The sequence below is a fragment of the Oxyura jamaicensis genome, chromosome 4, assembly GCF_011077185.1.
Source record: "Oxyura jamaicensis isolate SHBP4307 breed ruddy duck chromosome 4, BPBGC_Ojam_1.0, whole genome shotgun sequence".
NCBI classification, from domain to species: domain Eukaryota; kingdom Metazoa; phylum Chordata; class Aves; order Anseriformes; family Anatidae; genus Oxyura; species Oxyura jamaicensis.
This window is the reverse complement of record NC_048896.1, coordinates 85,251,053-85,270,268: the sequence shown is the minus strand read 5'-3', so window position 1 is coordinate 85,270,268 and position 19,216 is coordinate 85,251,053. Positions and strand designations below refer to the sequence as shown.

The following is a 19,216-nucleotide window of genomic DNA, read 5'->3' as shown; positions in this document are numbered from 1 at the left end:
GTGTAAATTGTTGGAGGATATGCTTTTGGAAAGGTCTCTTGGGACTTATTTCCATGCAACCTATTTAACCTAATTGTTACTGTAAGCACTGAGGGATATTTTCAGCTCTTGACTAGACTTTCTTCTACAATTGTCCCCTGATGTACAGCTACATGGCTGTGGTGTAAATGTGTCCTACATGAACTGGTGATAATGGTCATATCATTTGCTAAACATAAATATGGGTCTAAATGCTGTCTGACATGGCAGCATGGAAGTCAGGAGAAGGTTAACATTTTGTTGTTTTACATGTATGCTTAAATATCTAGAAAATATAATCAATATATTTTTAAAATCTACTAATCGTAATCATATGTTGCTTTAAAATGAGGTAACAAATGCAGTAGGCACTAGACAGGACTGAGACTATAAATGTCAATTATGTATATGTCAATTAAATGGCAATTATACCTCACTGGCATATTAATGAAAACATGAATACTTTTTCTTTGTAGTTTGCTTTTTTGTTTCCCCTAGGGTAGAGCTGTTTTTTATTTGCATCCCCATCCACTTTGTAAATCAATTGCCTTTCCCTTTGCAAAAGTCTCAGTGTAGCAGAGAGACGAGACTAATTCTTTACAGCAGGGTGTACAAATTTCTGCCTGCAGTGTGGAATAATGGTTCATTCTGAAATGTCTGTTCCCCTGCTGTTTCACTAACAACAAAACCTAGTGATGTGTGAAAGGTACTTCAGCAGCTTATAATTCAGGCATTAATACTGAAGCACGCAATAAATGTGACTCCGTCTATTTGAACAAAATATTTTCTGTAGCATGGACAGCCTTGAGAAGGTTGTCAGAGTAGCAAAAGGATCTAAGTGTCTGTACTGATCCTCACTTAGAAATTGCTCTGCACGCCAGTTTTCTCCATCACGAGAGAAGAAGGAAAACTTTTGGAAAAGATACATCTAAATAAATCAGCATTAGCTCTTGCCAAAGGAAACCATCAAAGGTAGGAAACATTAACTAGCACTTTCAATGACTAGTGTTTGCTAAGGTACAAGACATTTTGCAGTTTGAGAACCGTCTCTGGTTCAGTGCCACTTGCATTTGTCAGGAGCTGCTGGTTTGCAAAGGCAGGTTAATCATCAGTGCATTGTATCTGAACTTGACTGGGTGAGCTGACCTGGGCTTTTTGCTTTGAAACTGACATCATTAAAATATTACCAACAAGCATATAAATAGCAATGCAAACATTTTTAAGCTTAGTTTTTAGCCTTTTCTGTAGCCCAATTACAATGTTTTAGGTTCATTCACCTAATCTGTCTCCCACCTTCGTCCTTTCACTTTTTTAACAGCCTCTTCCCTCCTGGAGGAGATACAGAACTACTCTTATCTCTACTTATTATCCAAACTGTTAAAAACTCACAGCTCTTTAGATGTCGAGAAAAACTAGTATATATTAGAAGGAACTGGTTGTAGAATTTTACCCCGTAAGTCATTTAGGGGGGGTTCTTGAGTAAGTACAAGCAGTGGCATTTCTCAAAAGCTTAAGCCTGTTACATTTTTACCAAAGTAAGAGATTCTGCAAACTATTTCTGAATAATACAAATAAGTTCAAAATATGAGGGAAATTTTTTGGGGGAAATTGGTTGATACAGAGGTAAAACTTGCTATGGTAGATTTTACTTTTTTTTTTTTTTTTTTTTTTCAATTGTGTGCTTTCTTTTATTGTAAGAATTCCTGTTGTATGCATGGAAAAGGTCCCTGACAGCATTGCTGTGCAGTTTTGCCTGTGTCGGTTTATTAACTAGTGATTATTAACTAGTTTTGAATATCTCAATCAAGACCATTTTGCATCAAAGCAATGGCTTCAGCATTCACCCTGTACCTCAGATACAAGCAGCATACAGTATGCCAGTTACAATGCCCTTTTGAGCAGTGTTGCTGTGGTGATGCATTATTATCTAGCACTATTTTCCAGCATTTGAATATTTTGACAGTGTGAAACGTTGCACTTTTTGGATGTCTTCAGTTCCTCATCCTATTACTTTGCATAATTTCTCTCATTGCTGTTTCTCTTCTGATTCATGCCTTGGGTACTCTGTGGTCGGCTAGACGGCTTCTCTGCTGTGCTCTGCAACACAGCCATGATCCAGTCACTAGCACACAGCCTCCCTCCAGCTCTATCCTGTAACCATGACAGTGGCGTAGGAATAAGTACACTTAGTGACAAGTGCCTGTGTTGATAAAGCATCTCCAGTATGCTCTGGCCCATGTGACAGTGCTTCTGCATATCTGCTATTAGCAGGAAAGCAGCCTATATGACTTATTTCTTGTATTTCTAAGTTTTTTCCTCCTGCCAATCTTTGGCTTTTTATTATTATTATTATTGTATTCAAATTTCTTTTTCACCCCACAGAAGGAACTTGTGAATTGTACTTTGACCTAAAAATGTGCTCATGAATCTGAAAGCAACACCTTCCTACTCCCAAGAAGTACTATTAATGTCAATTCTGTATATGACAGTAGCATTTCTGGTCCCAGCTAAATCTGGGGATACAAAATCAGCCCGTATTCAGGCACATAACGAGAGACAGCTTCTGTCCTCACAAGTTTGCAGCCTCTATCACCCCAACGAACATGAGAAGAGCTGTGCTGGCTTCATTTGATAAATCATCCTGCCTCTCCAGGGCTGTTCAGTGTTGGTTGTGGCTTCATTCTTCCTGTCTGAAATGGGTGGGCGAAATCCACAGCTGCATAGTTGAAAAGGAAGGGGAATATGTCTGCAAGTCATCTTTCTCCTTCTTTGCTCTCTCTCCCCTATCAAGGGATGGCAGAAGTGAGAGCCAGCTGCAGCTTGTCTTAGCCCATAAGTGGGTTTGAAGGAGTGGGAGAGGAAAGTTGAAAAGAAACGAAGGAGGTTGTTGAGCAAATGGAAAACAGAAGGCTCTTCCAGTCTCAGTGGGTGGCAAGAAAAAATTGCAAAGCTAAGTAGAAAAAGACAAAAGATCACTCATTGCATAACAAAAGCAACTGAGTGCAAAATTAGTGATTTTTAGGCATGTTTGAACTTTTTGGTTCACAAGATCATATACCAAGTTCTGTAGAAAAAATTCTCTGTTGGCCTTTTTCAGCTTTTGCCTGACTGTGGCAGATGAAACAGCTCCTGAGACAGAACTTGTTTGCAGGTGTCACAGAATGAGATTACACTTATAACAGTGCTTAGCTTTTTCTATTTTTTCTTTTTCTTAATTATTCCCTTTAGTATTTATTTTTATTATTATTATTAACCCCCCTCCCCCCCCCGCCCACCACACACACACCCAAGCATTAGAAACTTCTACTTTAGAGCATTCAGTATATAGTAAGTTACTATGATTCTGAGATTTATGTCCCTATTTGTACATTCAATTCTGCATTTTATACCTGGAAGAATAAAAAGTGTGTGGGAGGCAGTAAAAATGACTCAAATGTGGGTGGGAATTCTCAAGGCTCTGCAAAGTACAGCGGGATGAGCCAGAACCAAGACAATATGAAATAGCCATACATGTGAGAGAGCTAAAGCTGTAAGTAATGCTGCAGATGCATGTTCTGAACAATTCAAATGACTGTTTATTGGCATCTAATGGGAAGATAAATGAATCCAATAAGGAGAAGATGAGAAGAATTGATTCAAAACATTACACAACATTTACTCTGGTGTAAACCCCATTGAAAACAGTGCACTTGCCTTGGCACACTGTTGAAGTGACTCAGTGGTGAGTCAGGTGCACTGTGACTAAGAGAATTAGTAAGAGTTTTCCTCCACATAATTTTCTTTTTGTCTCATGGCTGTCACGTTTTTCTCTCCTCAGCACTGTTGTATAACATAAGCAATTGATATTTCACTGAATATCTCTGCATTGTTAATGCTGCCTGTCCCTTCATAGTCAGTAGATGACATGACAGCTTTTTACTAATTTAACCATTACTGTATGCACCTGTTACTGTTTAAAGTTTCAGGTTCTTCTGTAGAATATGCAAAGCTCTGACTTTGCTATAAATGTGAATGGAGATGTTATCTAGTTACTCCTAAAGCTGGCAACCGAACACAGTAATATACTGCGAGCAGCAGTGGTTATCTGATTTTCTGAACATCATCACACTTATTTGAAAATACCTCATAGACTCCAGTGTATACAGACAGTATAGTCCACATACTGTGCCGCTATGATCACATGCAATGGCAGAGTTATTAGGGTGTGGCGGCTGAACAACACTTGATGGCATGGTGCTATGCACCAAAAAGGTTCTGATTTCATCCTGGTAGGTAGAATACATAGGTAGCAATATTTTCTGGGCTAGTTCTGTGCTGTTACGTTGGGCAGTAATTAAATAATAACTAGTATATTTCTGGGAGCAGGAACTAGAAATTCAGCACAGCTAAAGTCAGGGAACTGCATTTACGTACAGAAATTACAAATTTGCCTTTATAAATCAATGCAATGGCTGGTTGGGTTCATTAACATTAAAAAGCTGTATCTCATTTAATATCTCATTTAAAAACTGAATTGAATTTCATAAAGATAAAAATCTGGAGTTCCTTTTTATACCTATATTTCATTATCAGTTTCCTGTACGTTTCTACCACCTCAGGAAAGAAAAAAAAATAATAAAAAAAAATCATTCACATAACAGTTTAATTCCCCAGTAAAAACAGTCATTTTAGGAATGAACAAGGAAGTATAAACAAGATGAATTAAATATCAATTAAAGGAGTTTAGCTTTTTAATTTGCATGCTCTGTAAAAATTCTCATTGAAGGTAGATATTCCTTAATGCTGAACTTAAAATGATAGATAACGATTTTCCTTTATTGAGTGTTAAGATGTTGCTTTTCTCCCCAGTTCTACTGAATATGCGTCCATGGAGATAAGCTGAAAACAGTAGTGGCTTCATTTATCCAAGAGCTGTATCTTGATTTTATGTTCTAATTCAGTGTGATGTACAATGAAGCACATCTTGATTTATTCTTTTGTCTTGTATTAATTTCTCTGTGCTTGGAAATGCAAATAATATATCTGGGGTCCTGGTGGACCATCAGCTAAACCTGACAGCAGTGTGCCCTGACAGCAATGAAGATTCAGTATCAACTGGAGCACCCCCAGTAGACTGAAGATACTCCCTTTTATTCAGCATTTGCTAGACCACATCTGCATTCAGTTTTGTGCCCTCCCATACAAAAAGACACTGAATAGATTAAATGAGTTCAGTGAAGTAAACGAGTTCTTTGCCTCAGTCTTTAACAGCAAAACCAGTTGTTCTCTGGACGCCCAGTACCCTGAGCTCGAGGAAGGGGATGGGGAGCAGAATGTCGCCCCCACAATCCATGAGGAACTGGTTGGCAACCTGCTACAGCATTTGGATGTACGCAAGTCGATGGGGCCGGATGGGATCCACCCAAGGGTACTGAGGGAACTGGCGGAGGAGCTGGCCAAGCCGCTTTTCATCATTTACCGGCAGTCCTCGCTATCGGGGGAGGTCCCACTTGACTGGCGGCTAGCAAATGTGATGCCCATCTACAAGAAGGGCCGGAGGGTAGACCCAGGGAACTATAGGGCTGTTAGTTTAACATCAGTGCCAGGGAAGCTCATGGAGCAGGTTATCTTGGGAGTCATCATGCGGCAGTTGCAGGGCAAGCAGGCGATCAGGCCTAGTCAGCATGGGTTTATGAAGGGCAGGTCCTGCTTGACGAACCTGATCTCCTTCTATGACAAGGTGACACGCTTAGTGGATGAGGGAAAGGCTGTGGATGTGGTCTACCTTGATTTCAGTAAGGCATTTGACACCGTTCCCCACAGCATTCTCCTCAGGAAACTGGCTGCTCTTGGCTTGGACTGGCGCACACTTTGTTGGGTTAAGAGCTGGCTGGATGGCCGGGCCCAGAGAGTTGTGGTGAATGGAGTCAAATCTAGTTGGAGGCCGGTCACTAGTGGAGTCCCCCAGGGCTCGGTACTGGGGCCAGTCCTCTTTAACATCTTCATCAATGATCTGGATGAGGGGATCGAGTGCACCCTCAGCAAGTTTGCAGATGACACCAAGTTAGGTGCGTGTGTCGATCTGCTCGAGGGTAGGAAGGCTCTGCAGGAGGACCTGGATAGGCTGGACTGATGGGCCAAGGCCAACGGTATGAAGTTCAACGAGGCCAAGTGCCGGGTCCTGCACCTGGGGCACAACAACCCCAAACAGAGCTACAGGCCGGGAGATGTGTGGTTAGAAAGCCAGCAGTGTGCTCAGGTGGCCAAGAAGGCCAACAGCATCCTGGCTTGCGTAAGAAACAGCGTGGCCAGCAGGTTGAGGGAAGTGATTGTCCCCCTGTACTCGGCTCTGGTGAGGCCGCACCTCAAGTACTGCGTTCAGTTTTGGGCCCCTCGCTACAAGAAGGACATGGAGGTGCTTGAGCGAGTCCAGAGAAGGGCTACGAAGCTGGTGAAGGGTCTGGAGAACAAGTCTTACGAGGGGTGGCTGAGGGAGCTGGGACTGTTTAGCCTGGAGAAGAGGAGGCTCAGGGGCGACCTTATTGCACTCTACCTGAAAGGAGGCTGTAGCAAGGTGGGGGTTGGTCTATTCTCCCACGTGCCTGGTGACAGGACGAGGGGGAATGGGTTAAAGTTGCGCCAGGGGAGTTTTAGGTTGGATCTTAGGAAGAACTTCTTTACTGAACGGGTTGTTAGTCACTGGAATAGGCTGCCCAGGGAAGTGGTTGAGTCACCATCCCTGGAGGTCTTTGAAAGACGTTTAGATGTAGAGCTTAGGGATATGGTTTAGTGGAGGACTTGTTAGCGTTAGGTCAGAGGTTGGACTCGGTGATCTTGGAGGTCTCTTCCAACCTAGACTATTCTGTGATTCTGTGATTCTGTGAAGGGCCACCATGGTATCTGTGAGTCTGGAGCACACCTCCCGTGAGTTGAGGCTTAGGGAGCTGGTTTATTCAGCCTGGAGAAAAGAGATGACTTGAGGGTATGCTTGACCTCAAGCATTCCCATACCTATGATGGAGGTCCTCAAGCATGTGAAGAAAAGCTCCTTACTGACGTTCATGGTGGGAGAACAGGAGACAAATATTGTAAATGGAAAGAGGGGAAGTTCTCACTAGATAACAAGAAAAAAAAATAATTGTAAGGATAACTTAGCATTGAAGCAGGCTGCCACTGCTACTGGCTGTACAGCATCCATCCTCAAAGGTATTCAAAACCTGACTGGACAAACTCTTGAGCAGAATAGTCTGAATTGAGCATCAACACTGCTTTGAGCCGGAGGTTTGATTAGAGGATCTTTCCAGCCTGAATTATACAATTATTCTGTGTTGAGCTTCCAGACTTTAAACTGAATGATGTTTCTGCTATTAGCTGAATTACAAAGTGTAACTGCAGAAGTCTCAGCAACCTTTAATGTAGTCTGTGTTAATGGAAAATATTAAGGAAATTGGAGACAAAGTATGGAAAAGAGAAAAAAAATATTTTCTAAATGAAATTTTTAATTTCTGTCCATCACTACATTACCTAAATAAACTCCCTTCCAATTAAGCAGATAGCAGGTGTCAAGTCATATGTGTTTAATAAAAGCCTTCATACTTCTCAGGGTGAGAAGCTACCTGATGCAAAGGTGTTTTTTTTGTTGTTGGTATTTTTGTGCTTTATTCTGTTTCCCTTTGCTTGAACAGGTGGCTTTTTGGTGATGACCCAACTCTGTAGTAGATTTGTACCATGGAAAAAAGACTGTAATGAAGAATCCTTTATATGAGTCTTTAGGTGACTTTGTGTCTGGTTCATATACCTGCAACATGAGTCAGCATAACAGCAGGTTCAGTGTTTTGCAGGCTGATTTCCATTATCTTTGTCCAGAATAGGGTGCAGTCAGGACCTCATCTGAAGATTTTAGAGTATGAGGATGATAGGATTCAGACCTGTCTCAGTAGATGAGACTGCTGCAGTCTAACATTATTATTATTTTTTTCCATTTATATTTCCATATCATTACTCCCAGTAGTAAAAGAGCTCAGTTACTATTGTGCATTGTGATAATGAGATAGATTTTATTGTTGTTGTTGTTTTAGAGGAGGAATTTTACTGAAAAAATCATTATAAGGACAGCACCCAAGTAGTTACAAGTTTAATTACTTAACACGTTAAAAGAATTTGTCTGCTTTCTGTTTTTCCTTTACAGACAACTTTACTAAGTCAGTAATGCAGTTAGATGCTATTGTACTTATGCTTCACTTGTGAGAGAGTCATCAGAAATCTTGAGCCTTCTTTCTGGGACTTAGTTCATGCTTTGAGCTCTAGGCCACTCTGGTTTAGTCCCTCGAGTGTCAATCCACAAGCAGCTATTGCTCATTACCTGCAGTAAAAAAATGACATCTGTCACACTTCCAACAATGGCATGAGAGTCCAGAATAGCAATGTCATTGTGATAGTTTCAATTACTGTACATACATATATATTTTATATATTTTACCACTTCATCAGTTATTGCAGCCATTGCAGAAGTTTTCACTGAGCTGTCTATGATAATGTAATATCTTTTCCCTGAGTGATGACAGCTAATTTAGAACCCAACTTTTAGTAGTTTAGGTTGTTCTTCCTGGTACAAATTATATCATATGTTTCCCAGGCATGATGTTCATGCTGTTATTGGTTCCCTACAGACTGTAGGATTACTCCCCTTATTGTCTTCAAATTGTGCTTTAAATTACGTGATTCACACTTATCACATAAAATTCATTTTTTATCTAGTTGAGTCCCTAAAGGTATGGAAAATAAGTAAACACAGTTGTATACACTTTTTTTTCTTCCAGAGACGACTTCTACTACTGTTCCTAGTGAAACTTGGGTTTGCTTGTTGATATGCTGTGGGACAGACAGTAACTGCAGTGTCCCTCATGCTTTGAGTGGAGAGTGTGGATAGTGGTCGGTCATCTTTATCCAGTGTGAGAACAATTATTATGTTAATGCCATCCAGAAAACTGTGCCTGCCACACAGAAGAGAATTACCATAGGATGCATTCCCTCGTACCTAAGAAGAATAAAGTAATTCATAACACTTTTTTTTTTTTTTTTTTTTTTTTTTTTTCTCCTCAGAGTTTAAGCACTGTTTTGATTCCATCTTTAAATTGCACACCAAGACTTTGACTCAGTGCTTGTGGAAAGCTGGTGTAGTCACCTGAAAGGAAATTAAATTTTTGGTAGTGTACTGTGTTGCTCAGGACATGCTTTGTTATTCAGGTTTGAGGAAGTCTCAGTTGCAAATTAATCTTTAAATTGATCTTCATAATAATACTTTCTTCATATCTGAATGCCTGGGCACAAAGACCGGGTGCAGTCCTGAAGCAAATGTAGGATACTGAGAAGGGACTCAAATGGTTAAATTGTTACAGTAAATAGGGTTACATCAGGCTAGCAGCCAATCATTAGTGGGGTTCTCCAGGGCTACATTTTAGGGACAGTTCTCTTTTATAAATGATTAGACACAGGACTCAAATGCATACCAAGTAAGTTGTGGACCATACTAAATTGGGAGGAGCTCAAGGGTAGAGAAGCTCTGCAGAGAGATCTTGACAAATTAGAGATCTGGGCAGTCACCAGCCACATGAAGTTTAACAAGAGCAAGGGCTGGATTCTACACCTGGGAAGGTGCAACCCTAGATATATGTACAGACTGGGGGATGAGAGGATGGAGAGCAGTCCCGCTGGTCTGGGAGCTCTGGTTGATGGCAAGTTGAACATAAATTAGCAATATGCCCTGGCAGTATGCCCTGGCAGTGCCCTAGCAGTATGCCCCTGGGTGCATCAAGCCCAGCACTGCCAGCTGGTTGAGGGACAGGATTGTCCTGCTCTGCACTGGTGTGGCCTCACCTCGAGTACTGTGTGCAGTTTGGGGCACCACAGCATAAGAAGGACATAAACCTATTAGAGAACGTCCAAAGGAGGGCTACAAAGATGGGGAAGGGTCTAGAGGGGAAGATGTATGAGGAGTGACTATGTCCCTTGGTTTGTTTAGCCCAGAGCAGAGCAGGCTGAGGGGAGGTCTCATGGCGGCCTGCAGCTCCCTCACGAGGGGAGCGGAGGGGCAGGCGCTGAGCTCTGCTCTCTGGGGACAGCGACAGGACCCGAGGGAACGGCATGGAGCTGGGACAGGGGAGGGTCAGGCTGGGTGTTAAGGAAAGTTTCTTCACCAGGAGGGTGGTCAGGCACTGGGACAGGCTCCCCAAGGCAGTGGTCATGGCACCAAGTCTTCTGGAGTTCAAGAAGCATTTGGACAGTCCTCTCAGATATATGGGCTGATATTTGTGTGCAGAGCCAGGAGATGGGCACAGTGATTCTTGGAGGTCCCTTCCAACTGGGGATATTCTATGATTCTATGATAATCTACCACTTGAACAATAAGAGATCTCTTGGAGATCGTTGTTGCTTCATCTGTGCTCCCTGTGTAGATATTAAACAAGCAACACTGAGGCAACAGTCTGTCAAACTGATCTTTCAAGCTGTGCAAAGAAGAAGCTATATGATTATTTTAGCTGCATTAAACTCCCTCACATCAATATAACCAAGAAAATAAAAAATAAGGCCATCATTACAACTAAATTGAAAACAAAACAGTTACTGCCCTAAGCTTATAAAATTTCTGAGTTCTGCTAGAATCAATTGCTCATCTATGAGATGAAGCATCTGAAATAGCCTGAAGAGGGACACCAATTAAAGCCTCTTTGGCAGGCACCCAAATGAGGTCATGGTTTGCATTCAGACCCAACACACCCAGGTCCCATGGTCTAAATGCAATTCATGGTATCTAGTGAGTCTAATTGTATAAACCTATTACAGAATATTATTATTTAATTCCTGCATGAAGTTTGTAACCTCAGATTTAGTTATCACCTCTCATTTAGAAAGATGGTGTGATGTTTTAAACACTTAATGATAAGGAGTCTTGCATGTCCTGTGTTTTGTGCTTTGGTTAGAAGAGGGGTATACTAAATTTAATAAAGGGAGAAGCAAAAAACAGTATCAGCACTAAAAGTTATATGAAAAGTTTGAATATGTCCTATTTTAATTCATATGTAATGATACAAAGTCAACTGGAATTATTCAGATATGAGCATCAGCAAATGGATCACTGCACCTTTCTTCCCTTATTTTTCTGTTGTATTTTTCATAAAATGAGGTCTCTGACATTCTACATCTAGTCAGTATTACTTTCTATACAGAGTGAATTAAAATGATGTATTTCGTTATCTAGTTATATTTAGGAAAATGTATTTTATTCTGTGATGCATCCAAGTTATATGAGAATGTATTCTGACAGTTTAACAAAGTAGTAATTGAACTCCCTTAGGTAGTGTTAGTCTGGGAATTATATCAGCTGTGCCAAAGCAATTGAGGTATTGAGGCTATACATTGCATTTGCAATGCTTGTGCGATATGAATCTTCCAGGGGAAATTGTATTTCTTTCCAGCTTGATATTATAAATTTAAGTTCATCTGGTGATAGTTAAATACCTTTCTGTGGTTAAACATCAGCATTCATGCAAGCAATTTTAAATCTCTGAGGTTTAAACCCAATACTGATACTTAATGGCATGATAACTTAAGGTGTTGACACAGTAAATAGTGATCAACTTCCATTCCTTACATTGCAGAGATCACTAAGTGGTTTGCAAAAGTGGTACCATAAAAAAGAAAAGTGAATTAGAACAAAGCTGTTTTCAAAATGGCGGTTCTGATGTGATGCGTTGCTCTTCCTTCTTGATGCTTTAAAAAATAGGAACAAGTTTTCAGGTGTGCATGAAGTTTACATTGGTTAAGTTTGAGCAAGTTGATCTAGTGGAAGGTGTTCCTGCTCATGGCAGGAGGCCTGGAACTAGATGATCTTTAAGAACCCTTCCAACTCAAACCATTCTATGATTCGGTGGTTCTGTGAAGTAGAAATTAGATTTTTTAACCTAAATAATGCTCCCATATTTCAAATTGCAAATAGCAAATTAGCCCCCAGACCCAGCATATGTTCTTCAGCATAAAAACCTCTGGAGGCTTTGACATTCATTCAATGAAAAAGATTGACAAGCCATCCCTGTGGTAATAGTGTAAAATTTAACAGAAGGTTCAGTGCTTTGAGAGCATATTTACATGGTGAAGATGGTGGGACAATACTTGATAGTAATTTGTTAAACATACACAGAATGTTAGTAGCCCTTTCAACCTTCTCCAGGTTAACAGGCTATGAAACATTCAACATAGCCTAAATTTTCATATTTTTAAATCAAGGAGAACTCTTCTGTTGGAGTCCTCAGCTTTAGAATTACTTGGTCTCCTGTGTTTGTTTGTTTGCTTGTTTTTTTGTTTGTTTGTTTGTTTTTCATAATGGAAGCCACATTGACCTCAAACCCAAAACCATGAGCCATTCTGTTGCATGCAGAATAATGCAGGGTCAAAGAGGAGGGAGAAGATGACAAGATATGGCTTTTGGTTCCAAAGGGGTTTTGAAGAGCAAGGGCTGCTGGGAGCATATACAAGAGCTGGCTTTGGGTTGTTGAACCTAATATGGATCTGTTATATGTACAGACCACGAGTTGTGGGTGAGAACTATGCATAGAGGGTTGTATACCTGAAAGGAGGGTGTATTGGGGACAAAGTGAGGCCATTTTCAGTGGTGCCTGGTGCTAGGACAAGAGGCAGTGGGCACAAACAGGAGCACAAGAGGTTCCCTCTAAACATCAGAAAGTATTTCTTTACTGTGCAGGTGACCGAGTACTGGCTTGAGGTGCCCATAGAGTTTGTGGAATCTCCCTGTTTGGAGATATTCAAAAGCTACCTGGACACAGGCCTGAGCAACCTACTCTAGGTGACCATGCTTGAGCACGGGAGCTAGACCAGTTGACCTTCAGAGGTCTCTTCCAACCTAAGCCATTCTATTGTTATGTGTATGTGTACACACGGCAGTGCAGGGAGAATGATTCATGCTTCATTGTTTTAACATTTCTGTTTTCTGTCTTCTGAAAGATGGTGCGGGGGGTACGTTTGGGGAGATGGGGGAGCAAGGGATGTCACTTGCCCACTTTGTTTACTCAGTAGAGCACAACTCCCTTGATGCTATTTTTGTCACTGGGTCATTGCCTTGTGTTGCTGCTGTCCTTGCGAACAGGAAGCAGAGCTAACAAATTTTGCCCACAGTTGACCACAGAACTGAATTTTGGCCAAAAAGTTAACAAAGCTACCATGATTTTTTTGGCCAAAAAGTTTCCAAGCTACCAAAAAGTATACTGGATAAATCTCTTGTTACTGTTCCTTTTTGTTCCTTTTTTTTTTTTTTTTTCCCCGATGTCTCCTCTTGAAAAACGCACTGAAGTGAGTGGTGAAACTGTTGAAATTAATGGGGTTATAAGATAATTGGAAATTGAAACTTATGAAAATTGATGACCTACTAACCTTTTCTGAGCAAATTTCTGTTCTCATTGCAATAAATGAAAACAGTGGTATTAAATTACAAGGATTACTTGGCAATGCTCCTGGCTTATCTATGTGAGGAAGTTACTACACAATACCTGGACGTGTAAGCTCTGAACTCACAGTGCTATTGCCCAGCCACACACATCCCTCATGGATGAACTTCAGTATCTGTTACCTGCAAGACACTTCACTTTCAAAGCAGATACAAACATTCCTTGCACAAGATGGTTCTTGATAAGCATTAAGAGTTTATGTATAGGGGGGTTATGAGGAACATACAATGAATCGCAGATCCATGCTTAAGGTTATGACCTCCTACCTGCCTTGTGCAGTTAAGTCCTAAGCTACCTTGCATTTGGTGCACAGTATGATTATTTACAGGAAAACGTGTTCTTGATATTGATTTTTTTCTGTTTCATAAATTCACAAACTTAACTAATGCATGTTAACTTTTTTTTGTGTGTGTGCGTGTGTAGGGAAAACAATTTCATTTTATAAAGTGTCTATAATCAAAAATCAAAAATAAGCATTGTGGCTCTAGAATTTTGTTGAACTAATTAACTTCTTTAACTAATTTACTGTAATTAAACATATTCTAGATGATGAAGAAAAACCACCTTCTCATAATGAAGCTGCAAAACTGGTCAGCATACTTACTCAACTGTACATTTTTTCCCAAACAGGCAGGAGAGAAACATTATCACCCAACTTGCGCACGATGTTTCAGGTGCAGTCAGATGTTTGCAGAAGGAGAAGAAATGTATCTTCAAGGTAAAGCAAACAAACAAGCAAAGAAACAAACAAACAACAACAACAACAACAACAACAAAAAGAACAGTTACACCAGACAACACGCCCTCTTGTCCATACCTGCTCACATGGCTGAGCTGTATTGTGCATATTCTTACTTCATAACTACCAAACAAAGGGCAGAATGCAGTATATAGGCTAAGGAAAGGCAAAAAAAAACAACAGCAACAAAACTTATTTATTCTTATTCACTATTACTTCTCTCTTGATTTAAATCACAGAGCAAGTGGGAATCACAGAAAGAATGAGTGGTAGCAGGTTGTTTTGTTTGTTTGTTTGTTTTTGTTTTTGTTTTTTCATGCAGATGGAAGTGCTTGACAGTGAAGATTATGAAAATGTCCATTTACTAGAAAATGTGATTTCTGCAGTGATAGGACTTCCACATGAAAGTTAACACACATGCAGGACAGTAGGTTTCCTAAAGCTACCATTGCAGATGTAACACCAATTCTGTACCCACTGTTCACTTACATACAAGAAGAAAGTCTGTAGAACTTTACCTGAATTCTTAGTCAGGCCTAGTTACCCTCAGAGAGTCGTGATGATGATGATGCCATAGATCTGAAGCCTATACCAGACAGTGCCTGTACCGGAGACAGCCATGAACTTGCACAGAAGAAATTCAGTGTTTCTTGTCAGGGAATTTCAGTGGTAATAGCAAAGACTTGGTCTGTAATTTATTCAATAATGATAATAATAATAAAAATATTTAACATTGATATAAGCTAAAATCTGTGTTTCAGATGTAGCAAATTTTAGCTGTACTAAATTGATCAAAGAGAAAAGCTGTATACACAGTTAAATATAGGGTCAGCCACCAGAGAAAATGAAGGCTTTTGCCTACGTTTTGACAGGGCCTATGTTTTCAAAACAAAATAGAGAAGAGAAACTCAGTAGGATGTGGGAATTGCAAGGTTGGTGTATTATCCCAAAACCACATGCTTGCCCAGGTCTGTATCACAACTTATGCAATTGCCCAGTTTTCTAGAAGTGTACTTAGAAATCATTCTTTAAGTTGGCAAAGTTTGACTTTATTTAAAACAAAACAGTGGTCTCAGTAAGATCTAATTATAATTTAGTAAGTTATTCAAAATGACAATTTTATTGTCACTTTGGTTTACAAGAACTAGCTCATTAAAGGACATAATGATCTTTGTCTGTGCTCATGCATTCTCTCTCAGGGGCAGAAAATGCTGTGGTTCTTCCAATTGCAAAGTAGCTTAGCAATGCTAAAATCCCCAGGGAAATCAATACTTAAAAAAAAGATCCTAAACTGCAGATTTGTTTCTAGATTTCAAACTATCTGAAATTGCCTTTCAGTGAATCTTTTTAAGTTTAGTTTGTTGTAAGGATGGATATTAATTTCTGTCCAGATTTTCAGTTCACTAGCTAAAAAACTATGCTCTGGTCCTACTAACTTGGACCCATCTTATTCACTTTATTTCCTGATACATGAAACATTCCTACCAACATGTTACTATATACTTTTTTACTTCATGTAAAGAGGAATTTCCATTAGAAACTTTAATGAAAAACTTAACTTTGTTAAGTGTTAACTTTGTGAAAGATCTGTGATTAGTTATTTGAACCATCTGACCTGAAGACTTAGATATTTAAAAAAAATCCTAGGGGTTTATAACATGTTCTTCATCCTCTTAATATACTCATGTAAAGTTCCCTTTAGGTGTTTCATGTTCCTTAGCAGAAATTGAGTCTTCAGTAGACCTCCAGCTGATTACTTGTGGGTGAAATTACTTTTTCTTCTATATGAAAAGTTTCCTAGCCTATTTCATGTGACCACAGACAGGAGTAAGTCATTCAAAGAAGTTGATCTAATTACTATTTAGAACCACTTGGAAGATTAACATCAAATTATGTGGCATTTGAGACAAACTCTTTCAGTGAGAGAGCTCAGACCCATTCATATTTGGAACATAAATTAGCTTTGAATTTGAAGGTGTTATAAAACCATTTCTTAGTGGTTCAGTCATTAGAAAACTTCAGTAACTTATTAAACTTAATTTATCCAGTCTGGACTTGCAGATAATCTTTTACTGCTTGAGTCTGGGTTCATCTGGATTATTCTTGTGAATTGAATTCTGATGATCTCCATCTGTGTTCTGGGAAATAGACTTTCTGTTTCTATCTTGTTTCCAAAATCTACTGGTGAAACAGCTATCAAACTATCTGCTGGAAAACTATCAAACTGCTGTGAAAACAAAGCATTTCCTATAAATCCTCTCGGTGCTCTCCACCCAGTCTAAACACTAAACATTTATAACAGAAATTCTCAACTTCCTAGTTACTCAGAAAGGACTTGAAGTGCACTGATTATTTATCTGTGTGGAGAAATGCTTTAGCTTGTGTCTTGTCCTATGTCAGCCTGGCATAAATATAAAAATTCCTTTTTGCTATTAAAATTTGCATGCAATTCTTTATTTTACATAGGTACACACTTTCCACTCCTCTGAACATTGAATACAATGAGTACTGAATGTTATGTTGAACTCTTAAAAGATTTTTTTTTCTTTCTGACAAATTCAAAACCATTAAGTTTCTTTTTCACACTTCTGTTGACTTATATCTCTGGAGTTTGTAGTCCTCTATTCAACACATATATGCAGTATAGAATTGGTTCATCTGTGTATTTTCTGTTTATTGAGGAAGGATGTTCTCTTAAATTAAAGCAATAATTTAATATTTAACTTTTATGACACAAACATGTAGCGCAAGGCCAGTACAATGAAGAATTTAGGAAAAAAAAAAAAAAAAGACTGGATTTTCAGCTAGTTTTAAATGCCACAATGACATTCCATACCATCACTATATCTTCCTTAATAAGGCCTGGGCCAACATATTACAAGAATAGAGAACAGGAAATTCTGAATACGTGTAAGGAAATACAAAATTACCACACGAGTGGAAAATGTTGTCCAGGAGTGCTGTGGATCTCCATCCTTGGAGATGGTCAGAACCCAACTGTGCACAGCCCAGAGCTGCCTTCAGAAATGTGACCTGCTGTGAACAGGAGGTCAGGCTGGAGGAGTTCCAGAGATCCCATATAATGCCTCTTAGGACACAGGTTATGATGATGTTAATTTCACATATTGAAGTCCATCTAAATTTCTGAATTGAACCTAGTCTTTAAAATGTATGTGGCCAGTTTTACTGGTACTGAGTTGTTGTCCTTTACTGGTACTGAGTTGTTGTCATTTTTAGCTTTGAAACTACCTACAAAATTGTGATGGCAGTCAAATCAGTTAGCATGCTGTATTTTATAAAAGCCTTTTATTTGGTAACTGAATTGAGCAAAACTTTAAACTTACTCTCCAGGTACATCCATCTGGCATCCAGTTTGTAGACAGGCTGCCAAAGCTGAAGAAAAAAACAAGGTAAAAATACCTTATTTTTATACTTTTATACACTTATTTTTACACCTTTTACATTTATTCATTTATTCTCTATCCCTCTTTTCCCTCTTTTTTTTTTTTTCTTGGTATAGATTTGGAATTTTTTCACTACTGGAATTTTAAACTTTAATGACAGAAATCTAGTTGGTTAAAGTAGTGTTTTATATTCTGCTGTTACTAGCGATTAAAGGAGAATCCTGACCCAAGAGTTATATATATAAGCTGAATAGGAAAAAAAAAAATGAAAATATGAAGAAATAAAGTTAATTTTTAACTTCTGTCTGATTATGATATAATCAGTGCATGACCTTTTCTTTTTTTTATGTGGCTCTGCATTTAAAAGATCAGAGGAGTTTCACTTAATTTGTTTTTACCAAAAAAAAAAAAAAGTTCCAATTCTTCTTGAAATTTCTTTTTTATTGTTTGTAAAAAGTTGGCAAGCCAGACACAACTTAATTCAGTCTCTGGCTTGAAGTACCTCCTTAAGTTGGAAGATTTGTACATCTGTCTGTGTGCAAAGGGAAGAGCGGGTTGTTCTGGCAACTTTAATAATTACAAGGTTAGCAGATGAATAAGCTGCCCTTAGAAAATGAAGAATTAATCTGTAGCTGGGGAGATGATCTCTCTGAAGTGGTGGGACTGAGATGCAGCTATCTCATTTAATGCAGAGGCCAACTATGGAGCTTTTCAGTTCTGCTTTTCTCTGATGCTCCAAGTGGTATCCTTGGTATCCTGTTCAAAAAAGCCGTGCTTTGATTCATGAAGGCTTGGCCACAAGTCACATGGGACAAGTCAGAACAGGAAGCAGCAGCTATAAAAAGAGTGTTTACAAATCTGGCGTGTTAGCAAGTTCAACTTTGACTAAATTACAGTTTTGAAAAAAATTTTTGGGGGCCTTACCCTGAAAGATCTTGGCTGTAGTTTTTGTACCCATGTGTTAGGGAAGTGATTGATCTGGTATTCTGTGGCAGGCCCTGAATACCAAGTAAGTGGTGTTTCAGTATTAAAAAAAAAAAAAAAAAAAAAAATGTTTTGTCAAAATATTTCAGTTTAATAAGTGCTGCTGATTCAGTCTAGTACAATTATGCAGCTTCTGTTACCAGGCTTCGTAAGGATTTTATTCTGAGTAACTGAAATTGCAGGACTGAAACCCACTGTACTTTACTGAAAGTATAGCAGTCCTTTTTTTGTCTCCTTCAAAGACAGACAGTGGATACTGTTGTACTGGGTTCATACTGGCTGTCTCTTCCCCACCAAGGAAAAGAAAGTATGCTTTTGTAATATATTGTGTAGAGGCTCACACATGTCATTCGTGACACATCTCTCCTGAGTGGTGGGAGTCTGCCCCTTCCCTGGTAGAGGAAGATATCTGTATCTGAAAGTCAGTGGGAGTCTTGCCTAAGTACAAATAAAAAACAGAATGAAACTCAAAGAATTTTTCCAAGCCTAGTCATTTTTCCTTTTCTTTGAGGTTTTCCTTTCTTTTTTCTTTCTTTCTTTCTTTCTTTCTTTCTTTCTTTCTTTCTTTCTTTCTTT

At 39.2% G+C, this 19,216-nt stretch overlaps 1 protein-coding gene across 16 annotated transcripts in view; it reads left to right on the top strand.

The window, feature by feature from the left end:
• ABLIM2 (actin binding LIM protein family member 2) overlaps positions 1–19,216 on the top strand; it is a 141,397-nt gene that overhangs the window by 69,786 nt on the left and 52,395 nt on the right. For 15 of the 16 annotated variants that reach the window (XM_035324450.1, XM_035324448.1, XM_035324444.1 and 12 more), the window contains exons 7-8: positions 14,144–14,231; positions 17,604–17,662. In XM_035324450.1, the coding sequence (XP_035180341.1) occupies positions 14,144–14,231; positions 17,604–17,662 (147 nt within the window). Of the gene's footprint in view, positions 1–729; positions 991–14,143; positions 14,232–17,603; positions 17,663–19,216 lie in introns of those variants that run through there. The other variant, XM_035324456.1, reaches the window with a different exon arrangement.